The following is a 19,763-nucleotide window of genomic DNA, read 5'->3' on the forward strand; positions in this document are numbered from 1 at the left end:
TAAACATGGATGAGTGATATGAGTTACCAAGAAAAGTGGTCACCTCAATAGTGAGCTCCACCCTTAGTTGTCATTGAAAGCTGTTTATGAATGATTTCATGAGCATACTGTTAGGAGAGGATGAGGCAGACAACCCTAACACGGCTTTGTCTGAAGTAGTATGAGTTCTAAGATCAATTTTCTTGAGTTACGGGATTAAATAAGTTTCAGGAAGAAAAATATATATATATATACTTGCTTGTGCTAAAGATCTACTAACTCGGGAACAGGGTGAAGAAAAGGCCTAGTAAAGTTCCTCTAGTTAGCGTCTAGAATCGGATTTCTAATTGTCTTTCTTCTGGAGATGTAAGACTATAGAAGCAAGCCCAATTTCCAAAGGAGTACGCAGGCACCCCGCTAGCATTTCAAAAGCTGGATAAATAAAATATTCGGAAAATGAACCTTTCAGAGTAAACATTCAACATCCATCAATATGTTTTTGTTTTGTTCTGAAGTAAAAATAAATAAATGAATTAAAAGGTGCCAAGAACTACTGAAAATGCTCATAAAATTTTCAGTAGTTCTTCTTGAAATGAAACATTCTTGCAATTCACTATTAGCGTTCTTATTAATCTGTAAATATCCAACTAAATAATGTTTTCAATTATTCCAAATATTTTATTTGTTGATAGCACATATGACTAAAACCGATGTTCTTATTTTTAGGGAATAAAAGGACCATCTGGATCACCTGGAATGGTATGGCTTTAATATTTGCTGTTTTAGAACTGTATTCATTTTTATTGGTTAACTGAGTGTGATCATCAAAGTTTTTTGTACGAAGCATACGTATTATACATAATAATAATAATAATAATAATAATAATAATAATAATAATAATAATAATAATAATAATAATAATAATAATAATAATAATAATAATAATAATAATAAATTAAATATGCCAGAAAATAATATTCTTGTTTAATCATTTATCCAAGTTTGCACGTAAAATAGATAAAGAGCAAACTGTCTTTGCTTTCACTTGGATAAAGGATTAAACACGAATATCAGTTTTTGGAATATTTAATTTAATTTATAACCAAGTGAAAAAAATTCAATAAATAAACTGGAATCGTTTGTATTTTCAGCTTAAATTGAGATACATAAATATAAAGCTAAGTTTACAGATCAATTGGGGGTATGGGGGCGGGAGTTCTAACTTCATCAGTATTAGGCATTCGAGAACTGCTGGCATAGTCATCCACTCTCTAATCAACGAGTCATGGGGGGTTGATCCCGGTGTGGCAATGACTTCTGTGAAAGTTTTTTGACAAAGTTTACATTCCGAATGTAAGTGTTATCGAATGCAATTTTCAGCTATGCATCATTAACGCATGGAATCATTATTAAGAAAAAAAATAATTATTTTAAATTTCTCAATAAATTATGTATTATGTACGAATTCTCCTACTCAAATTGTGACGACTGCTTCATTTGAATAATTTGTAAATTCGCGGCGATCACTCGTGAAGCTTCGTTCAGCTTCGTATATGAACGCACATTACATTGGAAGCCTGCAACAACGCGAAGAGCGTACGATCTATTCTATTCTATTCCCTCAGCCATACGGCTGGTGGGAGTAGCTATATGCTACCATACTAGGGAAAATTATTATGAGCAAGGTGGTTTCCCGTTGTCTTCCTTGCCGTGCTATATCCTATGACTGTAGGCTGTGTGTTCACGAGGCCGGTTTGCCTGCTTGTGGGATGAAAAACCCCAGAAAAACTGGTGGAAAAAACCCTGCTATCCACGCCCAAGACCGACTAACTTGGATATGGCTGAGAGAGATCCTTAAGCTCCTCACGTCATCGATGGGAATCAAACCAGGGTCACTCCTTCCCCAGGCATATGGTTGTGAAGCGCATAGCCACTAGGCTAACCGCGCGGACGACGTTATAATACCTATAATAAATATAATTTTTTTTAGCTTTCAAATTCTTAAGTATGGATCATCGGTTAAAGACTGCATTTATAAAACACAAAAGAGAGCAATATAGCAGATACAAGTAGCTGTAGGCAAGAAAACGTTGATATTGTATCTGGATCAAATGAAATTGATAAGGGTGTGTCGTCTGACATCTCTAAAGGACCAACTAGGAAGAAGATGAAAAATCTTCGTAAGTACGATATGAATTACTTGAAATGTCGATTTTCATGGACGGGAAATAAAGAGGAACCTATTCCATTATGTGTCATTTGTGGTGAAAACTTTAAAAAATGAAAGCATGAAACCATCTAATTCAAATCGCCATTTTGAAGCGAAACATAATGAATACAAGGACAAACCTGTAGAAAATTTTCAAAATAAACTAAAAAATTTAAAAGAATCTGAAAAAAAAATTATGTCGATCGTGTCAGGAAGTGAAAATAGGAAGTCTTTAGAAGCTTCATATCGTGTGTCGTTCTTTAATACAAAAAAGTAGTGCAGCGGAAACAATTGGTGAAACTTTGGTCATCCTTGCAACAAAAATAATAGCAGAAATTATGATCGGAGATAATTGTTATCCGATATACGTAAGCGTCGTTATTATGCGTTGCAGGTCGATGAATCCGCCGACATTACAAATTTGGAATTTGTAATGTCGGTGCATTCATCATCAGAATGTTTGTAATGTCATACAAACCTTTTATTTTGCTAACCCATGCCAGAACATACAACAGGAGAAGAAATATTCAACAATATAAATACATTTATGCATCACAACAAGCTTGATTGGAAAAGTTGGTTTGGAATAAGCAAGCACGGAGGAAATCCATGGTCGGATCTTAAAAAAAGGGCTTGTTCCAAGGATTCAAGCTGCTGCACCAGATGCAAAGTCGACACACTGCTGCTTGCACAGAGAGGCTTTGGTTACACATATGATATCTAGAGACTTAAAAAAGTTCTGGAAAATCATCAATTATATTAAAGGCCGTTCACTAAATGCCAGACTTTTCTCTCAACTTTGCGAAGAAATGGTAAGTAATCATATACAACTTCTTTTCCATACCGACGTTCGTTGGCTTTCTGAATTTCATCTAAACGAGTAAGAAAAAGTCCTTACTCGTTTAGATGAAAAGCCAAACGGCGATAGTTCGTCGGCATAAAACGTTTAGATCGTAGTTTTCGATCTTAGAGTTTCGCATACTGGCTGAAAAACAATAAGAGATTTTTATCACCCCCCCCCCCAATTCCTTACTCGTTTATTTGAACTTCCGAATTAATGACAAATTTTTCTTGATGAAAATTTTGAATTGAAAAAATATTTACATACTTGGAAATGGCTCAGTCAATTAGTATACTTGGCAGATATATTTACTGTATTATTAAATAATCTTAATTTGTCTTTACAATGCAATTAAATTTCTATGTTTCATGTCCAAAATAAAGTGAACGCCACATTGGCAAAGATGAAATTATGGCAAAAGCGGGTTGGTAATGGAGAATCTGACGTGTTTCCATCTCTTCATGAATTGCTCGCAAGTTCAAATGAACAAATTTATGGTGATGTGAAAACTACTATCATGCAGCACTCATAAAGCTTACAAATGCATCTAGAAAAGTATTTCCCTGAATTGGACATTAATATCGAGTGGATAAGATACCCTTTCGATATCAACAAATCTATGCCAAAGGGTCTATCGTCAATAGAAGAAGAACAACTTTTAGAACTAGCTTCTGATGGTTTCCTAAAAAATAAATACAACGAGAATACGTTATCATCATTTTGGCTAGAAATACAGAATGAATTTCCTGAATTAACAGATAAAGCTCTAAGGTTCATTTTTCCATTTCCAAGATCATATCTGTGCGAAGTTGGATTTTCGGTCCTTGTAGATATTAAGACGGAGAAGAGGAACCGCATTATAGATGTCGAACCGCTTCAGAGATTAAAATTAACAATTATAGAGCTAAATTTTGCTGAAATTTTATACCACGATAAGCAATTTCACTCCTCTCATTGATGATAAATTATTTAAATTAAGCAAAAAAATTATATTTTTATAAATTTTGTTCTATTAAAAAAAATCATATTTTTCTGTTTACATGTACATCACATCTAAATTCAAATAAAATAGACATTTACAATGAAATATAGTTTTATTTATTATTATTATTATTATTATTATTATTATTATTTGATAAGGGGATACTTGGTAATAATGAAAATTTAAGAAGGACCACATGGATATCTGAAGTTTGAGACACATTGCTCTAGAGTCAGTGTCCCGCATTATGCAGCCCTTAGCTCACCCATGGTGATAATCCACTATAGACTTACAGACTTTTTTGGGTGGGATTCATATTTGAAAAAAAAAATCAAAGAGATGGTTAATCCAACGAAAGTGTCAAAAACATTTTGGATAACCTTTGATCTGTTTAGACGGTAGACCAATTCCCTGTTAATACATATTAACATTTCATTTCAATTTCACAATAATAGTTGTTCCCGTATTAGAATAAATGAATACCATAAATTTGAAAATTCAATACCATTGGATTGCAATGAAGTCATATCAATAATACTGATCTTCGCTATAAACATATGAAGACCTTATCATTATGTTCGATATCTGCGATTTATCTCGAATCCATAAACTTTCATCTTCAACATTCATAACAGTGCAACGCCTACGTGTTGACATATCTCGAACTGTTTATCTTTATATTTGCTCTTTAGGTTTGTTGTGTCATTTGATTATGCCTTCATATGTTTACCTCTCTTTCATACTCCCTCTTTGTGATTTCAAGTTTTACGAGCTTTATTTTTTTCTTTCTCATGCTTACAATACTCTCTTTTATTCATTTCCAAAATTCTAATTTTCTATTTTCTATTTTCTTTTCATAGTTTTTATCTCCAATAAGTAGTTTGATTCCATTTACAATTCCCAAGTATTTCATTTCACTGTAATTATTGAAATGAATGTCACGTGTATATCTAGATATTTTATAACTCTGCATACTATTGCAAATCTCATATTTCTGTATGTCCATGTATCCCCCCCCGACTCATTTTCTATGTATAAATCTTTCAGTATCTTAAATGATCGTATTTCAGATCATTCCAAATATCCATGGTTTCGTCACTGTTACTGTAAGCACAATCTCGAAACATTTTGACTCTATCATACAGGAGTATTTCTTTAAATGAAGCAAATCTTTTTTTTTCTTTTTGTTTTAAGCTTCAAGTTGTTGCGTGTCCAATATTTCAATGCAAACAGCCTGTCCATTGTTTTCTGGTCTACCAATTGGTATTTTTTCGTTTAGTTTCTAGTTTATGGCTAGTTCAACAATTCATTTTGGGTCCATGATTAACAGGTTGACCCCATTCCGATCCGATCTCTTTTTTTTATTTTTATCTATGTGTTTATGGGTAAATCTTTTCATTTTTTACTTTATCAAATATTGTTTTATTAACTATTTTAATGAATATCTTCATTTCGCATGTCGAATTTAGCTGTTGCATTATTGGTGTTTCTATTCTTATTTCATATGCATACGTCAATATTAGTAGGACTACTGATTTCTATATTCTTCCTTTTGTTTCTTTTGTTAGATGTTTATTTTTCAACATAGTTGAATTTAAACGCCCTGATATTTTATGAGTCTTCAGGGACTGTTCTTTTACTTTATCTTGTGTTATATTTTCGCTGTTCATAGCTATTCCTAGGTATTTAAATTTCATTACTTATTCCAGTATTTGTCGATTTAATTTTAGTTTACAAGTGATTGGTTCTTTTGCAATCACCATTGTTTTTAATTTCTTTGTTGATATTTGCATGATAAAAAGTGTTTTATATATCTGTTGGAGTTTGAATAACTGTTTTTGGAGATCATCTTCATTTTCTGCAAGTAATGCTACATCATCTGTATATTCAACCAAATTATTTTTTTTAATTTTTATTCCATTTAATATCTGTTATTTAATATTTATTTCACCCTTTCCGTATAGGAATTTTCTGTGTATTTGTGTTCTGATAACTTATTATATATTCATTTTTTGTGTATAGATGCCTTTGATCAATGCAATGCCACCTTTCTTGGTACTAGTGTTTTCAGGACTTCATGTAATCGGATTATGTCGCTTGAATACATTTATTCCAGCGATGTTAAAGCGCCATTATCCCGTCCCTGTAGTGGTTCTCAATAAGATCTACAAAACCTTCTCCAAGGCAATGACACACACAAATATTGATTTGTTAAATTATTACTTTTTCTGTTATTTTCTTTATAATAAATATAGCATCACTAGATGATCTTGCCTTCTGGAATTCTTGTTGTTCATCATTATAATTTAGTCCTGAGTCTAATTCTTCTTTGATAATTCTTGTATATATACGAGTGTGGTCTGGAAAGTTCTCGGCCTAACAGTGAAAAACCGAATTTATAATTTCAAAATTATTTTTATTTTTCAACATAATCTCCATAATCTCCCTTAAGACTAATACATTTATTCCAGCGATGTTCCAGCGCCACTATCCCATCCCTGTAGTGGTTCTCAGTAAGCTCTACAAAATACTCTTCTACAGCTGCAATCACCTCTTGATTCGAAGAAAAATGCTGACCAGCGAGGAAGATTTTTAGTTTTGGGAAGAGATAGGAGAGGAAACCAAATCTGGGGAATAGGGTGGATGTTCCAACAATTCATAGTGCAGATGCCTTAATTTTCCCATTGCCAGAACACCTTTGTAGGCAGGTGCATTGTCCTGATGAAATATGATTTTTTTCTTTCACAAATAGGTCTTTTCTCACGAATGTTTTCGTCTAGTCTGGTTAAAAGATCGGAATAATATTCCTCGGTTATTGTTTTACCTTTCCTACTGATGGAACCGACTTTGTTTTCTTTGGCGTTGAACAGCCAGCTTCTGTCCACTGGTTTGACTGCTGTTTTGATTCCTGTGTGTAATGGTAAATCCAAGTCTCGTCCATAGTAATAAATCGACGCACAACATCAGTTTTATTCTTGTTAAAACGCTCCAAGCACTGTTCAGAGATTTTTAATGCGAGTGCGTTTTTGATCTGCTGTGAACAAGCGCAGTACCCATCTTGCACAAAGTTTTTTCATTTGCAATTCTTTATGCAAAATATATTCTACACGTATTTTTAAATTGCCTATAGTCTCAGAAATTTCACGCACTTTGAATCGCCGGTCTTCTAATACCATATCGTGCACTTGATCAATGATTTCTGGTGTTGTTACACTTTCTGGACGTCCTTCACGTGGATCATCTTCAAGGCTGGTACGGCCATGTTTAAACTCGGCAGCCCATTTTTTAATTGTCAAAAACGAAGGAGAAGAGTGCCCATAAACTTTTATGAACTTCGAATGAATTTCTTTTGGTGTTAAACCTTCTTTTACAAAGAATTTTATAACCGCACGATACTCAATTTTATCGTGCGGTTATAAAATGTTTTGGGTCAGATTTTGTTCCCTTTTTAAATATTGGTATTATAATATTCATTCTCTATTCGTTGGGAATCTTTCTTTTCTCAAATATATGTTTAATTAAATTTGTCATTGTTTCCATCAGAGTAAGTGCCCTCCATCGATGAGTCATTGGACTCCCTGGAGGTATCATGTAATAATAATAATAATATTTTAGCATTTTATTAGAAATTCCCATCAGTTAAGATTATTTACTATTTCTCAATTTTGAGGTGACCGATTAATAAATCTGAGGTGAATAAATTTTAAAATAAAAATAATAAACTCTCCTTATAAAAGCTCTTCCTCAGCTCTGACTGACATTTAGAAATCGATGAGTAACCAGCCTCTACCCTTAGCCGTCAAAGATGGCTGAGCCCACTGCTACTGATGCTTTTAAAGACATCAGTAGAATAAGTAAGGTAGGCATCTTCCCCTATCTTGTGGTCCTAAACGGCAATAAGTATATATTATTGTCTGAAATAGCGTGAGTCTATGGCCAATTTTCTTGCGTTGTAGGATTAAAAACTCTACTTGTGAATCAAAGCTCATCTAATTGAGGAACGGGATGAACAAAAAGGACCAGAAAAAAGTTAACAGTTGATTCTACTATTAGCAAATACATATCCACAGGTCTCACATGCATCTGGATAATTTCTAAAATTCATTATATACTATTATCCCTAATTTTAAACGTCTTATTAGCGACATGCATCAAACCATAGGAATGCCGCTTTTTATGATAGTCCATTCTCCAATAAGAGTTACGTAAGATGGATTAAGATTAAATAATTAAGGAACCATAGCTACCAAATACGGAAAATTGTTAAACGACTCCAGTCTTCCAAAAAGGAAGATGTTAGGCTCACCCAGGCAATTAGAATCATCGTTCACTTAAAGATATTCTCAAACACACGTCAAGTAGGAATCGAACCCACAGTTTGTAGGTTTAAAAGTCTAGAAACTATCCATTGATCAAAAGGACCAGTAGTGCTATACTGTATGTATTTCTTTGCGTTCAATGAGCGTCATAGTGAACACTTCTCATCAGACTTCTTCACCAGAAAAAGGCGAAGTCTGGAACATCTCAAAGGATATCTGAATAGAGGAACATCTAAAGGTTCTTGTATCTTTTAATCATCTTTTTCTATACATATGTGATATTTTCTCTCTGATCCCAAACCTTATCCATACTACTTCTCTCATGATAGCACACTCCATTCCTTGGAACATATGTGATATAATTTGAGGATCTTCTATCATCAATGTCTTAAATATTGTTAAATATTGTGTGTACGTAATCTGGACTGCTTTATTGGTGGTACTAAAGCCTTTGATATTATCCATATTGTCAGATCTGTACAAATCTGAAATCCGCCCGACTTCAACATATTCTTTCCACCTTTAGGATAATTCTTCAAACCTTCTCTCTCTCCTCTCTGATACATTGTTTCAAACTCTTCAACACTCTTCAATATATTTAATCTAATTCTGCTGAGATATTTTTGAAAAATATTAATTAATAATTTTCTAATCATCGCCTCCACTGGATGAATACCTCTGTATGTTTCTTTCATTTCAGTCGATCGTGTGCATTCCTATGCAATAAATGTCATAATAATCTTTAATTTTGTGTAATAATAATCTCATCGTCTCATTTTACTGCAGGCCTGTCTGGTCACTGATGTTCAGTTCTTAGTGTCTGCATTCTGTTATTCTCTTTATCCATTTGTTATCACACATTTCTAATCGAAATTTTCATTGCCTTTTGTTATTACTGCAATATCCATAACATTTTTTGTTTCTTATTCACTCATTATTCTTTTCCTTTAAACGTGTTATCTCCAGAATGGCTCTTTCCATATTTCGCTGTATTGTTTGCAGTCTCTCCAATACAGGGGGGGGGGGGGGAAGATCTGAAAAGTTCTCATAAACACCTAGAACAAAAATGTTTTTTCATATAAATTTTTTTTCAGAAACTATCTTTTCTTTTAGGATATGTATAAAGACATAAATTTAATTTTTCTTCTAGGTGTTTATCAGAACTTTCCAATCTCCTCCCTCGTACTTTATTGTACGAGGGAGGGAGTTGGAAGGGGGTTCGAGTACACATTGGTTGTAAATCTTTCTTTTTAACAGATTGGTAAATTTGATTTAAATATACGATAATGGTTGCAAACTTTTCAACCTGTTGTTATATTTCATATCAAACTTAAGATCACTTGTAATGATTTGTGGAAGATATTTGCACGAACTTACCTCTTTCAGTTTGTTTTTGATTTATTCCTACTTGTTTTCTTTATAGAATATTTCAACTATACATCATTTTGAAGTATCCATATTGCTTTTCTGACCTTTCCCATTTTTGTTAACAGCCAGGAGAACGTGGCGCACCTGGCGAAAGGGGTCATCCAGGACCACCTGGCTCTATGGCAATGCCTGGATCACCAGGACCACCCGGACCACCTGGAATTTCTGGTAATAGAGGTCAGCCAGGCATGCCTGGACTTCCTGGACCAGCAGTAATTATCTTTTTAAAAAATTATATCACTTTCTTTAATTTTTTGTGCATTGACTCACCAATACTAAATGAATAAGAGTTCATATGGTAAATTAATGTATGTATAGGGACGAGGATTTACTGAAGACGAAATGAGAGAACTTTGTGCTTCCGTTTTACGAGGTAAGAATGTTTTTGCTATTATTACTTCAAAATACTCTTAAATGACATATTCTGTTGTTTAATGTGAAAAGAATAAATTAGGTTGTCATTCTAGTTTAAATAACAATCTTAATTAGTTTTCACTTTTATTGTTGTTGTTTTATTTGTATTGTTGTTCGTGGATTCAAAAACATAAACTTATTCTATGCAGTCATTTGGAACCGAAATTATTCGAAATGCGTCGCTATTCATATGTTACGAAGTGTGGTCAAATAATTGATGAGGGAGTGACCCCCCCCCACACACACACACAGAGAGAGAGAGAGAGAGATGTCGAATTCAGTATCCACTGAAAATCGCTCTTTACAACAAGCACTGTAACCTACTTCATAAACTTCACCACTATTGGTTGTTTCGGTTCAAAATAACTGCAGTTATTTAGTTGAAAATATTAGGGTTCTATGAATCTTTTAGGTTGTAGATTATTTTCATTATCCAATCGGGTCTTAGAAGCGATTTCGAAAGCATCGTATTTGGCCAAGCACATGGCCATCCATGATTTTGAGGACATCCGCACGAGAGTGTGCAAACCGCTTCCCTCTTGTAATTGAAAACCTAACTCGATTTATTATTCGAAATAGTTTTAAAGATCTACTGTCGATTTATTTGAATTTCCGGTGTGTTGGAAAGCCCAATTTTTCCAAAGAGTTTAAAACGCTGCTTGCCTGCTATCTCGGAAACCAACCAAAAAAAAAAAAAAAAAAAAGGTTATTGCTTGTACTCAGAGAATAATCAATCTTAAAATGGCCTTTCTGCTGGCAGTGCAGCATTACGCATGGTTGTTACACAGTTATAATTAGTATTCCGATAATTAAAAGTTCTACACTTTTAATTATCGCTGGAACGAGACATCCTTAAAGCCTTGCTACGATGACTATTTGTCCTTTATCTCCCAAAGCCAGTCCATTTGGAAATCATCGACAGCCCATTGAAGAATGACCAATAGACAGTCCTCATCTAACCACACACATTGAGGAAGGTTAATGAAAGGTAGACGAAATTTTTCACATTTTCACAAACCTAAATTCGACTATGCATTAAAGACCTGTCCTTGTATGCGTTTGTATGAACTGCCACATACATGCACGTGATTAATATCTGAAAATAATTGCGTAGGTATATTTCATGAAGAATGTATCACTAGAAGTTCTCTCGAAATAAAGTGACTCCATCCTGCCTACCTTGAGATACGGTCATCAGTCAAATACTAATAAAAATAAGTTTTTAAAAAAAAAAAAAAAACATTATGCACCCGTATCCTAACTGCAGACGAGAATTAATGGCGTGCACACTATCAGTCTCAGTGTCCTCTGTGGATAGATAAAAGGTACTCATTTTATGTCCCTATCTGTCCATGTTGACAAATGATTTCATCCACGTTTATAAATGGATGCTTCAATCAACTGAAGGACGCATTATCTTTACGAGTGACTCATGATATGCTGGCACGTTTAATTCAGTGTCTGAATGTTCCGCAGTTGCAAAGAACCTCTGGAATAGCTGGATCACAAACATTTGCTATCAGAATCAGAATGCTGTTTGTGTAGGAAGTTCCACTCAACGTCCACTCAGGTACAATATTTAGTCAGCTTGAAATACAGTCAATCCTTTCCACATACCACGCTGGTTTTTTGTAATGCCTGACACTTGTTCAGTGTGATAAAAATAACGAGTACATCCGACATAATATACGCCGAGGAAAAGAGCCAAAGTTGTTTTTATTATCCAACACTATAACAAAAACATAAACTATATATGAGGCCAAACTGCATGTGTGTTTCTGGCCGATTAAATTGTTTGCAATGATAGGAATTTTCAAGTTTGCAATTTTCTTCCGGAAAAAACAAATTCCAGTTGCCACCTCCATATATGATGAGACCGGCTATCTAAATCTCAGATGGAGAGAGAGAGAGAGAGAGAGAGAGAGAGAGAAAAAACTTGCAAAGATTCTTCGTCTACAAGACGGGTACAAAGCGAGGCCTTTCAAACCAAAGGGTATCGTCCATACCTAGTTAAGACACATAAGTGGTGTTTGAGTAATAACATGATAATATTGTCCACAGCAGATATTCTGAAGATACTTAAATATGTTCGGAACATATGCTCAAGAATAAATTACACATGATAATAATCACAAATTGTAATACACACACACACACACACACACACACACACACACACACACACACACACACACACACACACACACACACACAGTTCAAGTCATTAAACGATTTTAAATCACGTAATTAGCATAAATTTCATAACTGAATTTTCCATAAATATCTTCTAATAAAATTCGCCAATATTTATTTCGTAATATAAATTTCAAAACTGATTATTTTTCTGCTAAACTCAACTCATTTGAACAAATGAAGAAAACCAGTAAGAACAAAAAAAGTCTCAGTAGATCGCTAACTGGAGAATGGTGGGTCATCCACATGAAAATGAATCTAGTGTTGTTCACTGTCAACCTATCTATCTGATTATTTAAAAGCATTTTTATAATATAACTTCCGTCTATTGCGTATATCATTTGCACGTGTTCCCATTCCTCATCGAGATTCGAAACTCTGAGTTTACAGCCCATAAGTTTGTATCATTTTTTTCGACTTCAACGTGGAATCGTATACAAAGGCAATGAGAGAGCTTATTATTAGGGAACTCTGAAAGATGGTACATCGACCGGATTTTCATCGAAAATACATTCTTCCTTAACAGTGCATTCCTCAGAGGTAAGGATATTGATACTAAGTTATCTCTTTTATTACCTTAGAAAAATGATTGCAATCATTCAATTTCATATTGAAGATAAAGTATTTGGTCAGTACAGCAATCCCTCGATTAGTGAGCCTAATGCGTTCTTTAAAACAGGCGCATTAATCGAAAACGCACTAATCAAATATAATAACCTATGGGGAAAAGTATGATTCGTTCCTCAAATTTCTCTTTCGAACCTTAATTTTTTTATAAAAGAATTAAGGTATATCTCAGGGCCTAGTTAAAGGAAAACCATTAAGTTAAAAGGCAATAAAATATATTCAGAATATAAATTTATTATTCTGCTTCTTAACAAAGAATTGAGCTAACGTAGTTTGGCGGGCATTCTGTGTATTTTTTTCATACAATCGACGGTATAGCCCTATTGCCTCTTCTACTCTTCTGCAAATTTTACTGCTTCTCTCTTCATCAGGGTCATCCTCAAAGCATTGCTGCTTAAAAATTTCTATTGTACAAAAAAATATTTTCAAATTTCTGTGAAATCTCTTTTGGCTGACTATCAGTTGTTAAATTTTCTTCATATTCTTCGGGATCTTTCCGCTGTGCATCTAAAATTAGCAGTTCGGAATCACTCAATTCTTCAGAATGAGATTTAATTAACTCTTGGACGTTATTACTGAAAGGGAGAAAGAAACGAAGGACGTACGAATTGGTCGCCAACATGCGAAATTACGTGCTTTATAGATAAAATTTCCCAACTGTTATACAAGCAAAATAGTTACCACTTTAAAAACTACAATGATCATAAAAGAGCAGTTAATTTTCCGACGAGTAATAATAAACAACTCATCCCAGAAGACGGATTGATTACCCTATTATCGGAATGGCATGTCTCAAAAAGGATTCTCCTTTTTGTGACATGCGCAGAAGTGTCGAAGGGTCTCGAATCTGTGTGCGTACTATAGCAGACGACATAAATTTTGGCGGTAAAAATTTGTAACATAGTGTACATGGAAGTAGTGTAGTATGCCATTAAAAATAACTTTGTAAAATATTTTAAATCGGTAACTAAATTATTTCATTCTGGTAAGTGATTTTTTGAAAGTTAGCCATAAAAATGTATTGATAGAAAATTTTTAAAATCTGTAACATTTATTTTTAAGATGTATATAGGCGCACTAATCGAATTTTATAGGTGCACTAATCGAATTTGGGTATTGAAAAAAAAAATGACGCACTAATCGCACTAATCTGGGGATTACTGTAATTTCAAAATTGTTCTTAAATCATTTGTTTTGTTCAAATCGTATTGTAAGAAAAATTTTAAGTATTACTCTATATAAATGTGTGTATATATAATATTGCCATTCTAATTTTTCATAGAACAATTAGCAGAGCTCTCTACCAAACTTCGAGGTCCTCCTGGACCACCAGGGAGGGGGAAGTCAGGTCGTCTTGGTCCACCGGGACCTCAGGGAGTCCCAGGTATTAAACCCATATATTGCATGATGTCCATGCTGAGGCTTGAGCATCAGGCGCTAAATTTAATTTAGTGAGTGGTAGTGAGTAGAAAAAGCTTCAATAGGTGATCATCTATAACATTCCCCCAGTGAATTAATAGCTTTACATAGTTATTCCGATTTATTTCATAATAACAGGAGTTATCTATGGAAGACATATGATTTCATAGTATATGAATATTCATTTGTTTTAATTAACCACAAAAAAAGAGCATCGTAATTCATGAGGCTGCCTGGAACGTTGAAAAACCCAAAGTACTGCTTAATTACTTTTCTATATTTATCTATAATCTTATTATAATTATATATTAGATCGTTTTAACAAGTTTTACGCTAGTAGAATTGTATACTGGGGTGTTTGATGTGAGTTTGATAAGATGTTGTTAATTTTGGTACGAAATTTTAAACGTCAAGTGGATGTTTTGGAAAAAAAATAGTTATGCATGATGTTGAAGAAATTGTAGAAGGGTTAGGAAAATAGACGACTGTATTATTCGTAGTTATGCTAAGTGCATTTGAAATTCGAGCGGGCAGTTTTCGTAACCTAGTGTGAGAATACCACCCTACTTATTAGAGGTCTGACTGAACTCAAGTAAAAAAAAAATCATGTTTGTTCTCTAGAGCAAGACTTAAGAATTATCTAACATATTGCCCCACAACGGTGTTAAATTCACATTACGAAACTTAGCACAAATACAAACTTTGTGATTTGTATATTTTTCTCTCTTTCTCTCTCTCTCTCTCTCTCTCCTTGGCATAATACATTACTATATGAAACTCAGATATATAATTATACTATTTTGGCACCAAGAGCCGAGATCACTGCTGTACATGTAAAGTATTTATCTCATTACTCCAACGGATGCTTGTAGACAACAACCACTAAACCGGATCATAACGTGTTGCAGCTTAAAGCTAATCCATGTTATACTATACGTATAGTATAATTTAATTGATGGAGGCATTTCATTAAAGAAATGATTATCGCACAGAAAATCTGAGAATATGTTAATATCAAGGAACCATCTAATGAGCATAGACGCACTCATTGATGAAGTTCTTCCTTGCCAAGATTTGAAGTAAATTTCACTAACTTATGGTGTGCAAAGCCTACTTATAAAATTCTTCTTATTTCTGTTTTGTTTATGAATGTTTGAGATAAAAATTAATCAACCCTATGTACCACATTTCCTTTTTACACTGAAATTAATCTAATTTTAAATCTCCATGTTTAAAGACATTTCCATATTTGACTGTTGAGTAGAACAGAACTCTTTTGGAAAGGTAACACATAAAGTGGTTTAATGTTCCTCCTTCGTGTAAAAATCTGATATCTAAAAAACGATTCACGTGGCTTTGACAGAAAAACATTGTTTCACACAAGATACACAGTTAACCATACACAATAACCATGTCGTGTTTAAAAAACTGAATAACATAAACCTTTCTACGAATCTCATGCTTTCAGTACCAAATGATCTTGTCCAAATTCTTTAAATGTGAAACAAGTCGTATACTAGTTGGATACACGTTTATCTTTAACGTAGCCTCATTTGTAATCATTCCAGAATGTGCCTAATGCAACGGATATACTAAAGGTTTTTTCCAAATGGCTTCTATTGCAATGGTTTCATGATCATGTATTTCACCAAATGTTCTTTTTTCTTATGGAACATTTGATTAGTGAATTATTAGTAGAAGAACAATCATGCATCATTCTTATTTAGTATACCCGTAGGTTGCATTGTTGAATCATATTCGTTTCAGTTATAAGAATATACCCCATTCTTCATAAATCATATTTAAATTTTATTTTTAATCCACTGGTGACCTACAAGCTCATTTATTTGAGAGATTTTGTCGTATTAGTCTTCTTATTAATAGGAGCTGATTATGAGATTTGCTGTTACGAAAGACTGGAGTTTAAACCAAAAGCATACCCTTAGAAAATATATTTTTGTCAGTGACATCATAGGAGTACTCAGCTTTTAATTTCAAAAGGAAAGGAAACAAGCAGCTTTTTAAGTTGCTTCCTAAGTGCCTTCCAAATACATTCTTAACTTGTTAACTTTCTTAAGAAGCTAGCTGACAACTTGTTTTACATAATTAATTTGATTTATTTGATCTTTTTAAAGTAATCTGCATTTTGTAAGAAGCCAGAAATTTCTGATTAATTTAAAGAACACGACAAATATAAAGAATTTCCAAATGCTTCACGAACATATGTTCAAGGCATTTGGCTCTATTGTGCAATTTTTCCGTTTTCTCCACGAACTGATTAAGCCCAACAGCTATCCAAATTTAGAATTTGAACTTCAACCATAAGTTCTAATTTCAATAAATTAATTAATTAACTAAATTCATTTGAATTAAATTAGTTCCATTTATTTCTTTTACCAAATCTTTCCATTATCTTCGATTTCTTTGCAAAAACTTAAGCATTGCAATTTCTTCGCAAATGTTTAAGTTTTAAAATGGTGTGGTACTGGGGAATATTTTCGTGGAAGTTAGTAGCTTAACTATTCCTCTTTTTCAAAAGTATAAGATTCACTTAATCAGGAATTATCTCATCATCCAATATGTTTTAGTCATATTTAGAACTGCTTCATATAGTGGGTGGAGAAACCTCCGTCTCTTAAACGTTGTAATATGAGAACACAGTGTTTAAGGAACGTTTCAAGCATAAATTCGTTTAATTGAATAAATATAGATTTACTAAAAACTTCATACTTCTTGCTGAATCTAATTATTTTAATGAGATTAATGATTTAAAGAGTCGGCCTGGATGTCCGAGTGAATAGCGTATCCACTCAAGAACCAGCTGACTGCATGGGCAGATCCCGCCATCGGCACAAATGCTTGCGTAAAGACATTCGTAAAGACAAAGACATTCGAATGTCTTTAGTGGGTGATTGGTTTCATCATCAGGTATAAGGGTTTCCAAAATATTTAATCCTTAGCCTTCCCATGGTGTTAAATATAGTATGGATACATTTATGACCTTTTATGGGTAAGATATACCTGATAAATAAATAAAACTTTTCACGTCTGTCATTCGAATTATCAGTGGGGAGTTCAAAACTTGATAATTTTTATCTATAATGATTAAAATAAAATAAAGTAATTACTAAAAGAAAAGAATTATTGAAATGGATATGGTACCCTACCCACCGAAATCTCTGAAGTCACGCAATATGCCAGTATTAGGATTCATTTAAATAATTATAGATAAAAATTATCAAGTTATGAATTCACCACTGATAATTCGTATGACAGCAAGATAAAATGTAGGATTAATTTTCTTGAAATCTACGTAAATCAATAAACAATTGCTATAAATAACATATTAAAATAAGAACAAATCGGCTCAAAATAACATGATTTTTTTCAATGACAGTTGAATTATTCTGTCACTTTATTGAGGGAGCCCAAAAACCTTTCTCCCCTCATTTTGACTTACTGCTGTTTATGACGTTTAGCACGCAATCGTGATTTATTTTTGGATATTTTGGTTTTATCTTTGAATACTTCAACTTCTGTCTACTGTATTAAACCTTGAGCTCGCAATTGTATTCATTTTAATTAGCCGTATGACTAGCTATGACGTGAAAGTTATTCCCCTTACTTGCAGTCTAAAGTTAGATTTTTGAGTTTCCGGTAAATCCTACAGTCAGTAAGATTTTCTCTTTCATCCTTGTACTGCTTAATAGATATATTAATGTTAACTACGTTACTAAGTCGGATTGTATTTGGCTTTCAAGTAGCCATTCCGGTATTTTTGTAATCATTCAATATTTTTAATAAATCTATTTTAAATTCTTCACTATCTTCTTCATCATCACTTCCTAATTCCGTTTGGTGAATGTGAATTTAGGCATATTTCAAAAAAATAGTGTCAAATTCTTTAATTCTTTCTGAAGACTATATGAAAGGATAATTGTGTCATTCGATTATGTATACGATCAATATTTTTGTATATAATTATGGGAAAACCATTTATGTTATTCAAAATTCAGAGATCTCAAATAGTTGTATTTTATATGCAAAACTGACTTGCATATTAACTAGATAAAGATTGGGTGTTCCCTTTGAGTTTCTGGTGGACCTAGACAGCATGGAGCTTCTGCCAAAAATAAATCATCTATGATTTCAATTTATATGTATATATTTCTTTCTACAGAAAAAATGGAGGAGCTAATCCGTGGGCTACGTGGTCCTCCTGGCTTACCCGGTCATGGCTTACCAGGAAGGCCAGGACCTGCTGGGAAATCTGGAATTCCAGGTAGCCTCTCATGCATGCTCTTTTTCTGGCATGTCGCTCTGGCCTGCTGCTATTGTATGTGCCATGTGATTGTACGTCTCCTTAACTAAACCAGTTTGAAACGCCACAGTTAACTATATTTCGATGCCTATGCCTAACTCTCAGCATACAAACGCTTTGCTTATTTGAACTATTTTTGCTTTGTTCTTAAAGTGACTGTCTTTTTTTTTCCTTATCTTCAGGCAAACTATCTCTCCACGTTTTTGCACAGTATATGGTTGCACACTGTGTGGATAAAGATGACTTTTTTTTTTCCTGTCTAAAGGCTATTACCCTTAGGAGACTAGCCCTCTAAACCTGTATATATACCGTATATACCTTTAGTTTGCTGTCAGTTGAAACCCAAAGCGATCTGGAAAAAAAAATAGTTCTAAAGAATTACGATCTACCTAATTACATTTACTTCCCGTCAATTCATTTGGTCTCGATGTGATTGGCCAAAAGCATTCCCGGAGAATCTTAGCAAACTGTACATATTCGGCAATGATTTCATTTCATGCTAGTGATATGCTTGTATATGTAGAAAGATAAAATTGATATAATAATAAAGGAAAATATAATACAATAATAATGATATTTTTTTTGTCCACGCAGTGTGCGGAAACTTAAAATTCTAATCGCAACTGTTATTTATTTTGATTATTTTTGAAGATCGAAAATTGAAATACAATGCTTATTTTCCTACATGGATTGTTGTCAATGATATTTATTTTTTTAAATTTCATTTTATTCTTTACAGCCATATTTAATGACAGAAATAACTATGACTTTCACACTAATGCCAAAGTGGAAGTCATTGATAATTTTTTTTTCTTCACGATACAAGCAATTATGCTATCAAAAGTATCGTGAAGGAGCAATTATATATTTGAAATAAACCATAGATCCATTACTAACTTTTTTTAACAGTATGTGTTAAAAACTTCAAATCAACTACTGAACTTTAATCCGTAGTTAATTGGCCTACTAACAACAACATTGGTATTCGTGGTGTAACAATGATAGTCGGATTACCCTGTTATCTAAGCAG

At 33.4% G+C, this 19,763-nt stretch overlaps 1 protein-coding gene across 2 annotated transcripts in view; it reads left to right on the forward strand.

Annotated features, from left to right (window-relative positions):
• Nucleotides 1–19,763, forward strand: part of LOC150107499 (uncharacterized) — a 181,935-nt gene that overhangs the window by 153,368 nt on the left and 8,804 nt on the right. Inside the window, exons 35-38 of one of the 2 annotated variants that reach the window (XM_090391919.1) lie at nt 706–738; nt 9,825–9,971; nt 10,078–10,132; nt 14,276–14,377. In XM_090391919.1, coding sequence (XP_090248045.1) covers nt 706–738; nt 9,825–9,971; nt 10,078–10,132; nt 14,276–14,377 — 337 coding nt within the window. Of the gene's footprint in view, nt 1–705; nt 739–9,824; nt 9,972–10,077; nt 10,133–14,275; nt 14,378–18,592; nt 18,695–19,763 lie in introns of both variants that reach the window. The other variant, XM_090391918.1, reaches the window with a different exon arrangement.

Source organism: Typopeltis vanoorti, chromosome 4, assembly GCF_054136105.1.
Source record: "Typopeltis vanoorti isolate ZY-2024b chromosome 4, IOZ_Tvanoo_1.0, whole genome shotgun sequence".
Lineage (NCBI taxonomy): Eukaryota > Metazoa > Arthropoda > Arachnida > Uropygi > Thelyphonidae > Typopeltis > Typopeltis vanoorti.